At 39.4% G+C, this 15,951-nt stretch overlaps 1 protein-coding gene across 1 annotated transcript in view; it reads right to left on the reverse strand.

Annotated features, from left to right (window-relative positions):
- Window positions 1-15,951, reverse strand: part of Cd96 (CD96 molecule) — an 84,632-nt gene that overhangs the window by 5,297 nt on the left and 63,384 nt on the right. The window contains exons 9-13 of the mRNA XM_021184939.2: window positions 14,739-14,807; window positions 14,217-14,288; window positions 8,717-8,833; window positions 728-790; window positions 240-326 (exon numbers count right to left, since the gene is read on the reverse strand). Coding sequence (XP_021040598.1) covers window positions 240-326; window positions 728-790; window positions 8,717-8,833; window positions 14,217-14,288; window positions 14,739-14,807 — 408 coding nt within the window. The remainder of the gene's footprint in view (window positions 1-239; window positions 327-727; window positions 791-8,716; window positions 8,834-14,216; window positions 14,289-14,738; window positions 14,808-15,951) is intronic.

Raw genomic sequence — 15,951 nt, forward strand, 5'->3', positions numbered from 1 at the left:
TTGGTGATGAACAGCAGTATGGAAGTGTAAGCTGAATAAACCCTTTCCTCCCCAACTTGCTTCTTGGTCATTATGTTTGTGCAGGAATAGAAACCCTGACTAAGACACAGCTCATCCCCAGTAGACCAGAATCTGCCAGATGCCAGTGTCCCTGTATACTCAGCAAGAGCGAGAGTATCTGGAAAGGTGCTCAGAAATATCTGCTGAGTAAACAAAACATAAAATAAAAGACAACTCACTGGTGATAGGGCCATGGTCAATTTTAGTAGTTCCATTTGCAGTTGTGAGGACATCTGGAAATTCTGTGGTTGAACTGATTATGGTATCTAGAGATGTAAAGACAACACTTGGATTTATCCTGACACTCATTTCAATAAGATCAAGAGACATAAAATCGTAACTGAATTTCATGCATTACAGGGAAAATTATCTTAATTTAAATGGTCTCAGAATAGCTGACTGGGCTAAGGAAATGTTTCTACATGCAATTTATTTCTAAAGATGTAGGTACAGCAAGACTGGGGCTCTGGGATCTGTCTAACAGTTACCAAATGAGTGAAATTTCCTGATAGGTTAAAGAACAGAATCTACATACTTCTGAGTAACAGCCATAATCTGACATGTTAGATGAAATTCAGCTAATTAAAATACTGATCTGCCATACCCCAATATGGTAGAAGGTCATCAGAGATTCTTCTGGGTCACTCCATCTACCACAGGTACTCACCGTGAGGAGCTAAGCTTGAGTCCAAAGGAGCTGAAGTGTGTACTTCACTGGGTATCCATGAAACTGCTCATGGAAGAAGACATGCAGAGTCAACTTTTCTAGTCATTTTTTTTTGCCTAAATTATCAATTGAACTTAACAATTTGGGAAAGGTATATTAGCAGATACTTCATAATATAATGAGCATTCTTGCAGTGTATGTTTGATTATTTCAAATACAGTGGGGTTTGAAGGCATGATAATGGTTGTAAGTCTACCTAATTGGGAAATTAGCGGGGAAGTTGGAAAAGTTCTGATGGCAGACATGTTGAAATTTAAAGGTGCCTCCTCTAAAAGGCGTTGACAATATAAGAGCAGTAAGAAGTGAGTCTTTAAGAAGTGTCTTTACACTATAGGAGCTTCTCCCCCTGATGAAGGGTCTTGAAACTCTTATGAAAGAGACTTCTTATAGTGCTCACCCTGGTCTTTTAACCTTGTGTCATGTGAGGTCCTAGCAAGACAGTCTTCATCAAATGCCCGTATCTTGATCTTGAGCTCCTAGCCTCTAGAGCCATGAGAAAAGATGCTCATTTTCTTGTAAAATATGTGGACTTATTCTCCCATGTGCACGCACGTAGACTGGATTAGTCATTTTGAAACATGAGGAAAGAATGGAAGAAAACTCCCCTAGCATGTAGAGTGGGTTTCCAATTGCTTTCATGCCCATGCTATGGAGAAGCAGAAAGATGGGAAGAAAAGGAAAGCCCCTACATGATATGGTGGAACTTGGTCATGTAAACACGTCAATAGAACTTGAACGCCTTGCAGGAGCATTCGTGAAGGAATAAAGACATTAGTGCTTATGGGTCCCTGGCATTTCTGGTCAACTGTGTACACTTAACAGCATCAGTAGTGAACTAACAGACCTCCACAGCCACTGACTGGCCTTGTTAGCCCTGGCACAGTGTCTATGCAGCCCCTAGAAATAAGCCTTTCCCTTGAGTGGATAACAGTGAACCCAGGTAGCACACATGCTTTCAGAAACAGAGCTATCAATTCAGTTTCATTCATTGCTCTATCTCTGGGGGAAAAAAAAAAGACCCATGTTTTGACACACACTTGCCTTTGAAAGCAAGCATCCAGTAGAGTGTAAAGAAACAGAGGTATGTGTTTGCCATCAATAGGAAGAGTCTATTCTTATTTATTTAAAATACTAGTGGTATAATGCTTCCAGCTGGGGGCTTTAGAGTGTGCCAAGACCCAAGTAGATGAATGGATGAAAGTAAAGCATTGAGCTTTCTTGCTGCCTCCTCTGCGTGTCCACAGCAGCTGCCACTGATAGAGAGAGAGATCTAGAAGCTGCAGCTACTGCAGGATAATTCTCCAGCCCTACTCTGCGACACTGAATAATTTTTGTTCTAGACAGAATGCTAAGATCTACAGATGATCAACTGATTATTTGCTTAATGCTTAATTTTTGTGCTCAAGCGATTGTCAGACAGTAATTTTATTGACAAAATGCAATGACTAATTAAAAAGCCATTGTGAACAGGTCAGGATCTCTGCCGAGTAAAGAAAGCAGCAGATCTGTTTGTCTGTTTGTTTGCTTCTGGATAAACTTATTTTGTTCAGTATAGTGTTGCCTTTGATGCCTTACGTTCACAGCCTGGAATCTGTTGTTAATATCCTCTCAGAGTATGTTTGCAAGAGAAGATAGGATGTATTAATTTATGCTAAGGTAAAAATGTTTGAACAATTGCTATTTAGGAGAAATTGTTATTTTAAGCAAAAATATTTTTCACTGTGTGTCTATTGTCAGTGAATCAAGGAAGAATATTCTATAATTAGTAACCAGTGAATACTAACAGGCTTTGTCCTGAATGTGGAAAGGAATTTAGTTTCTTGTCACTACTGATTTTTTTTCTTAAATAAAATAAACAAACTTAACAGAATTCAAGGTGATGATAAAATAATCGTCACAATCCACACAAATTATACAAATAAAGGTACTTAAAATTATGCAAATTGACGATTCAATAATTTTTATTTTTTCCACCAGTGTAACATTTTTTCCAGAGTAAAACATATTATATAATAAAATTAAAATATAAAACCCACTCTGGAAAAGGAGAGAGTTATATTTACACAGTTTACTTTATTTGTCTGTTTGATCTCTGGACCTCTCTATAAATCAGGCGGGCCTCACTTTTATCCTGATCCGTCTGTGCCTCTCTGTCTATCTCTTTCTGTCTCTCTGTCTCTCTCTCTGTCTGTCTCTGTCTCTGTCTCTGTCTCTGTCTCTGTCTCTGTCTCTCTGTCTCTCTCTCTCTTGTGCTGCCATTACAGCCATGAACCACCACACCTGCTTGCTTGTTTTTTCCTTTGAGAGTTATTGTTTTATATTAAGAATTTAAGAATTTAGCGGTACGCCGGGCGTGGTGGCGCACGCCTTTAATCCCAGCACTCGGGAGGCAGAGGCAGGAGGATTTCTGAGTTCGAGGCCAGCCTGGTCTACAAAGTGAGTTCCAGGACAGCCAGGGCTATACAGAGAAACCCTGTCTCGAAAAACCAAAAAAAAAAAAAAAAAAAAAAAAAAAAAAAAAAAAAGAATTTAGCGGTAGTGACAGAAGTGAAGAAAAAGGAGCTACCATTTGATGTAACATGTCTCATAAACTTAAAATGGGTCATGGATGAAGTTCAACACCAAAATATGTTACAAAGTCTTTCAGCAAGACGAAGAGATGGGAGTTCTCCTATTTGCTTTTCTCACTTGCTCGTGTATTTGGTGTGTCTGTCTGTGGCATGGGCACATGATCATGTGGATGCATGCAGACCTGTTGTTGTGCATGCATTCAGAGACTTGGGTTTAATTTTGAAATTATCCTCAATCATTCTTTCACCTTATTCATTGAAGCAGGATCTCTCAGTGAAGTCCAGGGTTTTCTGATACAGCTAGTCCATTTATCTGGTTTGTTGTTGTTGTTGCTGTTGTTGTTGTTGTTGTTGCTGGTGGTGGTGGTAGTGCAGGTGCACGTGACTTTTCCTTCCCAAACTAAACGACAGGCAGGCTGCCACACCCACATCATATTTACATGGGTTCTGTGAGTCTGAACAGAGGCCTTCATACATGCAAGGCAAGCACTTAACGACTGAACCCTTCTTTCAGCTACTATAAATAGTTTCAATATTGCTTTCTCCCAGGAGAGAATAGTCTCCTTGAAGCATACTTGTTTACAGAATTCTCTGTAAGACAGTGTTGGCTTGCTTCAATGACCTACCTTTTATTAAATTTGTAGTTTTATGAAAGATCACCCAGTTTTATCACTTATCTGCCCAAGTTTTATTCATCTCACTTTCTAGTTTTTAGTCTCCCCTGGGACTCTTCTAGCAAAATGATGCTGAGTTCTGTGTTTGATTGGAATGCTCTGTGTTAAGACTTCATTATGTTTGGTAATTACATGAGTTCATCATTTTATTTTTTCCGAGATAGTGTTTCTCTGTGTAGCCCTGGCTGTCCTGGAATTCACTCTGTAGACCAGGCTGGCTGCGATCTCAGAAATCCACCTGCCTCTGCCTTCCAAGTGCTGGGATTAAAGGCATGCCCCACGAGTTCATCATCTTTTATTAGATATTTTCTTTTTTTTACATTTCAAATATTATTCCCTTTCCTAGTTTCCCCTCCTAAGATCTCCCATACCCTCCCCCTGCTACCCAACCCACCTAGTCCTGCTTCCTGATCCTGGCATTCCCCTATGCTCGGCATAGAACATTCACAGGACCAAGGGCCTATCCTCCATTGATGGATGACTAGGCCATCCTCTGCTACAAATGCAGCTAGAGCCACAATTCCCACCATGTGTTTTCTTTGATTGGTGGTTTAGTCCCAGGGAGACCTGGGGGTACTGGTTAGTTCATATTGTTGTTCCCCCTATGGGGCTACAAACCCCTTCAGCTCCTTGGGTACTTTCTCTAGCTCCTTTATTGGGGACCCTGTGCTCTGTCCAATGGATGACTGTGAGCATCCACTTCTGTATTTGCCAGGCACTGGCAGAGCCTCTCAGGAGACAACTATATCAGGCAGAAATCAAGAAGCTGGACTCCAAAAAAACCAAATAACCCTATTAAAAAGTGGGGTACAGAGCTAAACAAAGAATTCTCAACTGAGGAATATGGAATGGCGGAGAAGCACCTAAAAAAATGTTCAACATCCTTAATCACGAGGGAAATGCAAATCAAAACAACCTGAGATTCCACCTCACACTAACAAGAATGGCTAAGATCAAAGACTCTGGTGACAGCAGATGCTGGCGAGGATGTGGAGAAAAAAGAACACTCCTCCATTGCTGGTAGAATTGCAAGCTGGTACAACCACTCTGGAAATCAGTTTTTCAGTTCCTCAGAAAATTAGACACAGTACTACCAGAAGATCCAGAAATACTATTCCTAGGCATATACCCTGAAGATGATCCAACATGTAATAAAGAACACATGCTCCACAATGTTCATAGCAGCCTTATTTATAATAGCCAGATGGGAAAGAACCCAGATGTCCCTCAACAGAGGAATGGATACAGAAAATGTGGTACATTAACGCAACGGAGTACTACTCAGCTATTAAAAACAATGAATTCATGAAATTCTTAAGACAAATGGATAGATCTGGAAGATATCATTCTAAGTGAGGTAACCCAAACACGAAAGAACACACATGATATGTACTCACTGATAAGTGGATATTAGCCCAGAAGCTCAGAATACCCAAGATCCAATTTGCAAAACACATGAAACTCAAGAAGAAGGAAAACCCAAGTCTGGGTACTTTGTTCCTTCTTAGAAAGGGGAACAAAATACCCTTAGAAGGAGTTTCAGAGACAAAGTTCAGAGCAGAGACTAAAGGAATGACCATCTAGAGACTGCCCCACCTGGGATCCATCCCATAAACAACCACCAAACCCAGACACTATTGCAGATGCCAACAAGAGTTCATCATCTGTTAAATCTTTTGAGAATCTGTTGTCATTGAAATCCTTAACAAGCATGGCTTTTGTGCAGGAATAACAAATACCAGGGTAATTAATAACATTCGTTTGTACAAAAACCAGTATTAGCCACAACTATGAACATAGTGATATCATGTTGCAGCATTGTGTGTAAGTTCTTATATCTTTTCTTGAGTGGCTCCTGGTAAGGTCTGTTGATCAGGCGAGGGTACTTCTCATCTACAGTAAGGGCTTATATCAATGTCAGTGCATCCTACTTCATTAGGTTCATAACGTTTACAATTCACTTAAGTCCTGTTGATAGTTGCTTAGGAAATTATGACCCATTAGCAACTGTTTCCAATTGTGGTTAAATCTATTCTGAGTTATACCTACATCCATTATTTTCTGAGTTCTTGCAGTTCTTTTTAAAAATAGCTTTTAAAAAATTTAAATTACTTTTTAAAGTTGGCATATAAGCTTTTGTATACATATGTGCCATTCTACTTTGTTCCAATGTCTGTAGTTCTTTTGATGAAAGCACATATAATTTCTGTTAGTCTTAAAGGGTTGTTGATGTCAACCCAGTTTGTGGGATCATTTTTACATCATATTTTCTACATACAGATGGCTTTCCCATTTTTACTGTTGAGGCAGAGTCTCACGAATCCCATGTTGTTGGCCTTGAATTTGCTATGTAGTTTAGGATGACCTTGAACTCCTGATCTTCCTATTTGTACCTTCCAAGTGCTAAGACTGTAGGCAGGTATCCCACCATGGTTGGCTCAGGAAGTAGATGTTTAATGAGCTGTTTCTCTGCTGTCAAATCTTCCACAGGGAGTATTCATAAGTCCAGAACAATGGCTGAGGTGGCATAGAATATCCATAGAACATATGCAGGAATTTGGGTGGTCTGTTTTTTGTCTTGTTTTTCCAATCAAGAAGAATATGTATATTTATGGGGTCACTCCTACACAGTGGTGGTAACTACTGGGTCTGTTTTTTTCATGGCCAGCCAGTTCACAGATGGGACCCTCACAAGGTACCCAACCATAAAAATAAGATATTACCCATAGTATTTGTGGCTAGAGGAAATGACATTCTAATCAAAAGTAGAATTTTAAATTGGAGAATTAACATTTTCTCTTGAGCCTGACTTCAGAGGAAGCAGTGGAGAGATGGGAAGCAGACCAGGCTTTAGAAGAGAGAGAGTAGAACAGGCTATGAGCCAATAGTGAGACTTTGGAAGTGGAGGACAGGAATGCTGAGTTTAGAGAGCCGAACTAATAAGGACCAGAGAGACTGTAAGGGTCATTGCATCACTGCTCAAGGTTCTGATGTGACTTGATCCTGCTACCACTGACTCTTGGCTTCTCACTGAATGCCTCTTCCCCTTCATTTCTGAAAGAGGCTTTCACTATGTAGCACAGGAGAGTCTGGGACTCTTGATCCTCCTTCCTGACCCTGTTGCCTTATCTTCCTGAGTGCTGCGATTATAAATGTGCCTCAACTCTAGAGTCCTCATCATCCTCTGCCCGAAAAATGTAGAAGGACTACTGTACAATCCTTAAGCTTTAGTAATACCAAGAATCTGAAAAAGTCTAGCCAGGACTAGGGGTAGAGTAAGAAACACATTTGTAAAACTGAAGAAAGCATTTCTTTAGGTGTTTTCCTGCCATTGGAGATTCCTCAGTTGTGAATTCTCCGTTTAGTTCGATACCCCATTATTTTGGGTTGTTTGGTGTTTTGGTGATTAACTTCTTGAGTTCTTTATATATTTTGGATATTAGCCCTCTATCGGATGTGGGGTTAGTGAATATTTTTTCCCAATCAGTAGGTTGCCAATTTGTCTTGTCAACTATGTTCTTTCCCGTCGGAAGCTTTCCAGTTTCATGAACTCCCATTTATCAATACTTTATCTTAGAGCATGAGCCATTGGAGTTCTGTTTAGGAAATTCCCCCTGTGCCAATGATTTCAAGGCTCTTTTCTACTTTCTCTTCTATTAGATTCAGTGTATCTGGTTTTATGTTGAAGTCCTTGATCCACTTGGACTTGAGCTTTGTACAAGGTGACAAATATGGGTCTATTTTCATTCTTCTACATACAGACAGCCAATTAGACCAGTATCATTTATTGAAGATGCTTTCTTTTTTCCATTGCATATTTTTGGTGTCTTTTTCAAAGATCAACTTGCTGTAAGTGTGAGATCTTTCAAACACTGGGCCACCAAACAGACAGCATAAACCAACTGATATGAGTCCCCCAACACACATACAGTAGAGGACTTCCAGGTCTGTGTTTATTCAGAGATGATGCTCCTAACCCTCAAGAGACTGGAGGCCCCAGGAAGTTTAGAGGTCGGGTGGGGTGGGAGGTAGGGATATTCATGTGGAGACAGGATGGGCTGGGGAGGAGGTGTGGAATGTGGAATAGAATGTGGAGGGTGGATGGGGAAAGGTGAGAAATGAAATATGGAATGTAAAAAGTGAATTGCAAATAAAATTAAATTTAAAAAAAAGAGAAAGTAAAAACAAAAGAAAACAAAAACTGAAGAAAACAACATAACATTTGAAAGTTAAGTAATTTATAACCTAAGACACAAAATCCCCGCCCCCACCCCCATCATGCAAAGATGATGGAGGGACAGATTCCAGTGATGGATAGCTGTGGCCATCTTCTACACAGCCTGGTGGTCAAGGAAGTACTGCTGGGCTGGAAACTGGTGGCTACATGCTGTGAGGGTATCAACATTTCTGGAAATTTCTACAGAAACCAGTTAAAGTACCTTGTCTTTCTCTGAAAGCAAACAAACACTGACTCCTCTCTGGGAACCTACCACTTCTGAGCTGCCAGCCCCGTTTTCCAGCACACTGTGTGAGACATGTTGTCCCACAAGACCAAGTGAGGATAGGCTGCCCTGGACTACCTTAAAGTGTTGGATGGGATCCCTCAGTCTTAAGACAAGAAAAGAACCATGGATCCCGCTGCTTTCAAGGTTGTGTGACTGAAGCCTATGAGAAAGTTTGCTTACCTGGGGAGTCTGGCTCTTGGGGTTCAGTGGAGGTACCAGGCAGTGAGTGCCATTCTGGAGGAGAAGTGGAAGGAAAAGGCCAAGATCCACTTTTAGAAGAAGAAGCAGCTCTTGAGGCTACAGAAACAGGAAGAGAGGAACATGGAGATGAAAATGAGCAAGTTTATAGAGGTCCTCAAGACGAATGGACTCTGGGTGTGAGCCCGATAAAGTCTGTGCCTCAAAATAAAATAAAATAAAATAACCCCCCCAAAAAAAAACCAAACCAAAAAAACACAATAAAATCTTCTCTTAAAGTTAGTACTGGCAAGTCTGAGTCCCAGGACTTGAAAATGTGTATGTATCTATATATGTACATACATGTCTCTGTGTATGCATGTACATATGTCTCTCTGTGTATATACATGTGTGTGTGCAAGTGTCTATATGCATACACATAAGTATGTGCACATATGTCTCTGTGTGTATATGTATGTGTGCATCTGCATGTGTGTATGTGTGTGTACACCCCTATGTGTGATGTGTGTATATATGTGTGTGTGTACACATGTGTGCCAGTGTGTATGTGAGTATGTTTGCTGTTGAGTATGAACTTGCTGACTTTGGTACTGTGGTGAGTCAGAGACTTCAGGGGATAGAAACCTACAATGCCTTTTTTGCTAGTCTGCCTCAGGTGGACTGGTTTCAATGTAGTTTTAAGCTTCACTAGACCAGGTGGATGGCAAGGGAAATCAGGAAGAAAGCAATTAAGATTCAATTTTCCACTCCACGGCCTGATCACCTGAGCATTGAGGTGAAAATGTGTTCCAAGACTCGTTTAACCTCACCCATGGTGCTACAAAGGTGGCCCGCCAGAGTATTCCCATTTCATAGGCACTTAAAGTAAAATAGACATTTCATTACCAGATACCAGGAAATCTGGAGGCTGAAGTAAAGCAGGATTAGGGTCCAAAAATTTTAAACCCCAGCTTAGATTTCTTTAAGTTAGTAAACAAAATGACAGCAAAATGTCATTAAACACATTCTTATAAATGCAGATAAATGCAATGCAATCAGAAGGGTAGCAGCATTTAAATATGTATGAGGTTCATACAGTAAATCTAAGACCATGTTCCCAAGCAGCAAAGGACCTAGGGACACAGAAATCTATTCATTATCATTCCTTTTCTTGCTGTGAGTACTTCATAAATCTATTGAAATAAGCATACTGGGAAGAGAAAAAATTCCATTACCATTGCCTGTCCTGAACCTTGCCAAATGCATCATCCAATATTGCCTGTCACGTTACAGCCCGATTCAACTGGCAGCGATGGGTTTCAAAAGAGTTGAGGAGTGAGCAGTCAATTTCAGCTTTTTGGATTCTAATGGATTTTTGTGAATGATTATAAATTGAGCAATCCACTTCAGGGGATTTTTTTTTCTTCTTTTAAACTTATGGAGAGAGGACAATAGTACCTTACTCTAGAAGTATTGAGAATGTGGGGCTTCCCTGACAATGAAGCATCCTTTGTCGGATGGATATCAGAGCCCCTTTCTAGACCCTGTTTCTGAGGCCATTTTTGAATAAGAAGACTAAGGAGAGGTCCATGTTCAAATGAAGTTTTCAAATGGTAAAGAACAGAGAATGTGAAAGATCACAATAGCTCATTTCATTATGAACTGTATGGAAAATGACTAAGAATGCAGAATATAAACTATAAAGCAAGACAAAGCAACATGGGATCTTTGTTTCCTAGTTTCTGAGTGAGAAACTGTCTTACATAACCTCTGTGCCCTACCTTATACTGATGGATAAGATGGCAAGAGTTTTCAATTCTTCACTTTTCCTTCCTCCTTTCCTCCCCTTCTCCCTTCATTCTTCTGTGTCCTTATCTCTAGCACAGTCTAATATATTATCAATATAAATATATGTAACTACCAGCTGAGGGTGTAGCTCATTTTGGTAGAGTGCTTGCTCGACTTCACAAAGTCTTGGGTTTGATCCTCAGCACCGCCACAGATAGAGCTAGGTTGTGCTTATGCCTGTAATCCCAGCATCCAGGAGGCAGGAGGATCTGAAGTTCAATTCAAATCATCCTTGGCTAATAGTGAGTTGAGACCAACCTTGGCTACGTGAAACATTGTCTCAAAATAAGGTACAAATTTCCAATTAAGTAATTCCTTTCATCTCTTGGTGTCTCTCTGTGTGTCTGCCTGAGTCATCTTTCTCCATATGCAATTATCTAGTCACTCATTCACTGTATGCCTGTCATTGTAGATATGAGGTTAGATAATGCAGTGCAACTAGGTCCATGTTCTTCCATGCCCTACATTCCAGTATAATTTAAGAAAAACTTTAAATAATAAAAGATTACACATTGAAAAGTATTATGTTGCAAATTAAAATACAAAATAGCTTATATGCACAATATAAGTCTATCTCGGAATTCAGTTTTTTTTTTCTAGTAAGTCTCAACAAACTTTAATGTCCAAAGCCATGAAATTTCTACCCTATAATCAACAAGTATTCTTTCATTTATCTGGATTTCTGAATATCTTTCACTGGCATTTCACTGACTTGTCCAGGTGTAACTTTAGGGACTGAAGTCACAGGTAAGCAAAAGTGGTTCATGACACTTGGTCACCGGGCAGTCACATAACAGAGAATGAGAATGATGAATAAGAACAAAAAAATAATGCTCTGTAGTGTGAAGATTGTAACTGGCTAGTGTATCATCAGCCTACGGGAAAAGGAGTGTAGCAGTTTCATGGGATAAGGGACTTTAAAACCACATCTGTCTCTTGCTGAATCAGCAGGCCAGCCATTGCTGCTGCCTCTCTATGCTGGTGTCCATTTTGCAGAACCAGATAGTAAAAACTCTTTCACTTTTGCTAGTCTCTTGAACTTGGATTTGCAGAGTTATGGTCTTGCTTCTCATAGAAGGGTGGCAGCCAGGTGTCGTGCTCTATCACACACACACACACACACACACACACACACACACACACACACACACAAACACCCTGCCCTCGCACCCCACCACCAAGCCTTGGCAACCTTCTTGTCTCTACTCTTCCTCTGTCCCTCACTCTACTGGGCTGACAGTCATGCATAGCTATGCCTGGCTCTTGCTGTGAATGGTAGGGATCTGAACTCAGGTCCTCATGCTTGCCCACATTGTGAACACTAGTTCCAACTGGGCTAGCCAACCTGCCTCTCCTTACACAGATATAAAGGAATTGGGTCCTTTCAATTGTGAAATTTGTGGCAGATATCTTCTCCCTCAGTGAAACTAGCATTTAAAACTTAAAAAAAAAATCTTCTCATGAATCAGATTTCTTTTATTCTTTTTTAATTAATTAATTAATCAATCAATCAATTAATTAATTTTACATCACAATTACAGGCCTCCAGTCTTCCATCACACTGCCCTCCCCCATCTCCTTCTTCTCTGAGAAGGGGGGGTGGCTCTGCTGGGTATTAACACACCCTGGCAAATCAAATCCCTGTAGGCACAGCCTCTCTCACTAAGACTAGACCAGGCAGCCAAGTTAAGGGAGTAGGCTCCATAGGCAGGCAACAGAGTCAGGGACAACCTCTTCTCCAGTTGTTGGGGATCCCTCATGAAGATCAAACTACACATCTGCTGCTACATATGTGTGTGTGTATGGGTGGGTGGCTAGGTCCAGCCAATGCTTGCTTTTTGGTTGGTGTGAACCAGATTTCTTAGTTTTAATGTAAGTTATCAATCCTTTTAGAGGCAGGAGAAAAACCATATTACATATTTTAGTGTTTTTATTTTGATAACAAGATCTTAAACTATTTTTAATCTTACTATGAAGAAGTTCATTAAATTGTACAGACTGGTTAGTTTTGGTCTGTGAGGTGTTGTTCTTTTAGTTTTTTAATAATAAAGTTTATAAAATTAAAAAATATATCTTTATTTTTATAATGTGAAGGGGAAGAGTCTATTTGAATGCTCTTTTTCTTACAATTTTTCAATATTCTTTCTTTTCACCATTGCCCACCATGGCACATATTATCAAAACCCCACATGTCTGTGCATCTCCTTCAATGCCCTTCCCCCTCTGAGCATTGCATTTTCATGCCTTGTTTTGGGGCACCAAGGATAAACATGGGTATCAATAATTAGCATGTATAATGAAAGACTTGTTAAATTATGAGGGTCTTCCATTGCCTAACGATGGAGGCGTGTGATGAATTAAAGATTATGATTAATCCAACTCTGGACCTGAGGTCCCCCAAAGAAATAAATAAAGCTGGTACTGTATGCATTCTCTTTTTCTCTTTTATTTCCTGAGGACAAACTTCCAGTGGCCTAGTGACTGAACCAGCAAGTACAGATGTTTTTATATGGGCCGCTTAAATGCTTTCAATGTGCGTGTTCTTTGTGCCAGAGTCCATCAGTTAAATTTAATTTGCACCCAAGGCCAACAGTGCCCTTGCTTTTGTTTGTTCTACTTTCCATGTCATCTTCCCATGCAGCTATTTGTCTTCTGCCACTAAAAAGCAATATGTGTCCTCTTCAGGCTGTTTCATATTACAATGATGCCTTTACATTGCATTGGACATTATCTTCTATTTTTTAAAAAATATAATGTTGAAATTTATTCTTTGAGAAGTTCATACATGTATACAGCATCTCTATGTATCTAATCTATCATCTATCTCTATCTTCTTTCCTTTTCTTCTCTCTCTGTCTCTCTGACTCTCTGCCTGCCTGCCTGCCCGCCTGCCTGTCTGTCTGTCTGTCTCCTAATTAGTGCTGCCCATAGATGCATGAGTATGGATTACCCACTGGAAGATGATCAACCTATCTGGGACACACATTTAATGAAAACCAAGTCTCTCTCCTCAGCAGCCATCAACTGTCTATAGTTCCTCAGCTAGTCTTGGGAGTTCATTCTCTTTCATTTTATTACTGATATGCATAGCCTGACTAGTCTGCACTTTGTAACATGCACTATGAACTCTAACATACTCCTTGGATTTTAGTTCCATCACCTTGCCACTTACCCCCTCCCTTCTTCCTTCTTCTCCTTCCTTTCAGGAGACAGGCAGTAGTATATCAAGTCTTAACAACTATCTTGACCTTGAACTAGGTGCGAGGCTACTTCTCGAAGCCTTATCCTTGCTCTTTCACTCCCCAAATGCTGGGATTACAGGTGTGTACCATCACACCTACCTTAGACTCATCACTTTCAAGACAATTTCCCAGGTACCGTGGCAGCCCCTGATGCCCATCTGTGACTCTCCCTATGTCTGTGTATTGAGTTTTCTTCTTTATATCATCAGTTACCATGTATTGGTCTCTCCTCACAAAGAATTTGGATCTTAGATCTGCTTTGTCCATATATGTATTCTAATCACCTGCTACAGTACTTTAAACATGGTAGATGTCTTTTAAATGTTCAACAGTATGGTTATGAACACAGGGCATAGTGGTTGCTCAATGCACGTGCTGAGTGAATGAATGGAGGACCCATGACAATACTCAACAGTTCTTGGCATCTGTCCCACGGGAGGCTTCCGAATAGTTGCCATCTTTAGTAGTCATGCTGGAATTGCTGGCTGAAAGACAAAATTATTTTTAGAATCCACCTTTTTTTTTTCTTATAAGGCTGAAATTTAGTTTTGCTTTGATGCACTGTTTTTGATGTGTGACGTTGGAGATGTGGGAATCGTCCTTCTTTGCTCAGACCTAGTGGTCCTGTGGTTGATGCTCTGCGTTTCATGTTTAATGCCAACTTGCTACTGATGTGTTTCCTTTTTCTATCCCTGTAACTTGGTTACTTATATTACATTAAAATCCCTTGACAAATGAAAAGTATAGTATAATACATGCTATCAACTTCTACTACGAAGGCAATAATGATCATCTTATCCATACATGGTCATGGCAGGGAGACTCAATAGCAGAGAATGAAAAACAGCCTTTTCACAAACCTTAATCTTTTAGATATCATAGTAAGATGTATGAGTTTGTTGGAAATGATACATAGAAGGATTTGCTATACTCACTTTGAGGAGTTGCATCTTTTGTCAACACATTTCCATCTACAATTGTCACTGAAGATGTAGCTAGATACCCTATTTTTAAAAGAAAAATTTGAAATTGCTGTATTTATTGCCACATATTTAATGAAGACACTAAACTTAACAAGATCAACCTTTGAAGGAATCCAAGTAGACACATAGTCTAATGACCTCATTTTATATATGGAAAGAAAAACAGCACAGAAGATATATGCTTATGGTTACATAACAAATATTCTCATCATTCCTTTGCTACTAACACAGTTCTGATAAATTCAGATCTGTTATATTCAATCTTTGAAATATATATTGATTCAGTATCTACTTTGTATCAAACACTATTCTAGGTCCAAAGGTAGCAACAATAAGTGAAATCAAGGTTTCTGTCTTCATGAAATTTACCTTATAGTGAACATTCACAATAATAAAACATTTATACATAATAACTGTGGTTTCATATTTATTTCAATTCTTAGCTTACAATGGATTTTCAAAGGAATGTATTTTCATATACCATGGTTTCACACTTATTTACACTTAGCTTACAAAGTCATCTTCATCTTTACACCATACCCTTTCTCTTCATTTTTGTCTTCCCTACCACAAAAGAAAGTGTGCTTCATAGTCCCTTAAAAAGTGAATGTTTCTCTAGAGAGGAGGCTAGACAAATGGAGGAAAATACCCAACCACAACCATGTCTGCATCTCCCCGAGAGATGAACTTTTAATATATTTTTGTTGTATATATTTCTCCTTTGTTCCCAAATGTACTTAAGGTGGTGTAAATAAATATGCAGCAAAAGAAATAAAACAGCGAATAGCAGGGGAAATATGGATAAAAGAGTTGAGTTCTATTGAAACCAGAATAGAGAAAGGGCACAACATGAACTACTTAATATTTTGTTCTCTTAGCAGATAGAGTCCCACATCTGCTCTGAATTTTCTAGGACAAATGTTAGAAAATAAACAATGTATTTTATTTGGCTGATGTGTACTGTAAGATAAACTAAGTCAATTTTATAAATTTTTTATCATAATTGACAAGGGAGAGTTTCCAAGTTTTATAAGATGAATGCTGTGTGAATTGTACAATGTCCTTCCAACATCATAGAGGTGTTTCCTCATGCTCTTGAGAGTAGAGAACAGTGTCCCAGCTTCCCAAGTGCTTCAATTTTATATGTGTGTGTGTGTATATACAT

The sequence above is a fragment of the Mus caroli genome, chromosome 16, assembly GCF_900094665.2.
Source record: "Mus caroli chromosome 16, CAROLI_EIJ_v1.1, whole genome shotgun sequence".
Classification (NCBI taxonomy): Eukaryota; Metazoa; Chordata; class Mammalia; order Rodentia; family Muridae; genus Mus; species Mus caroli.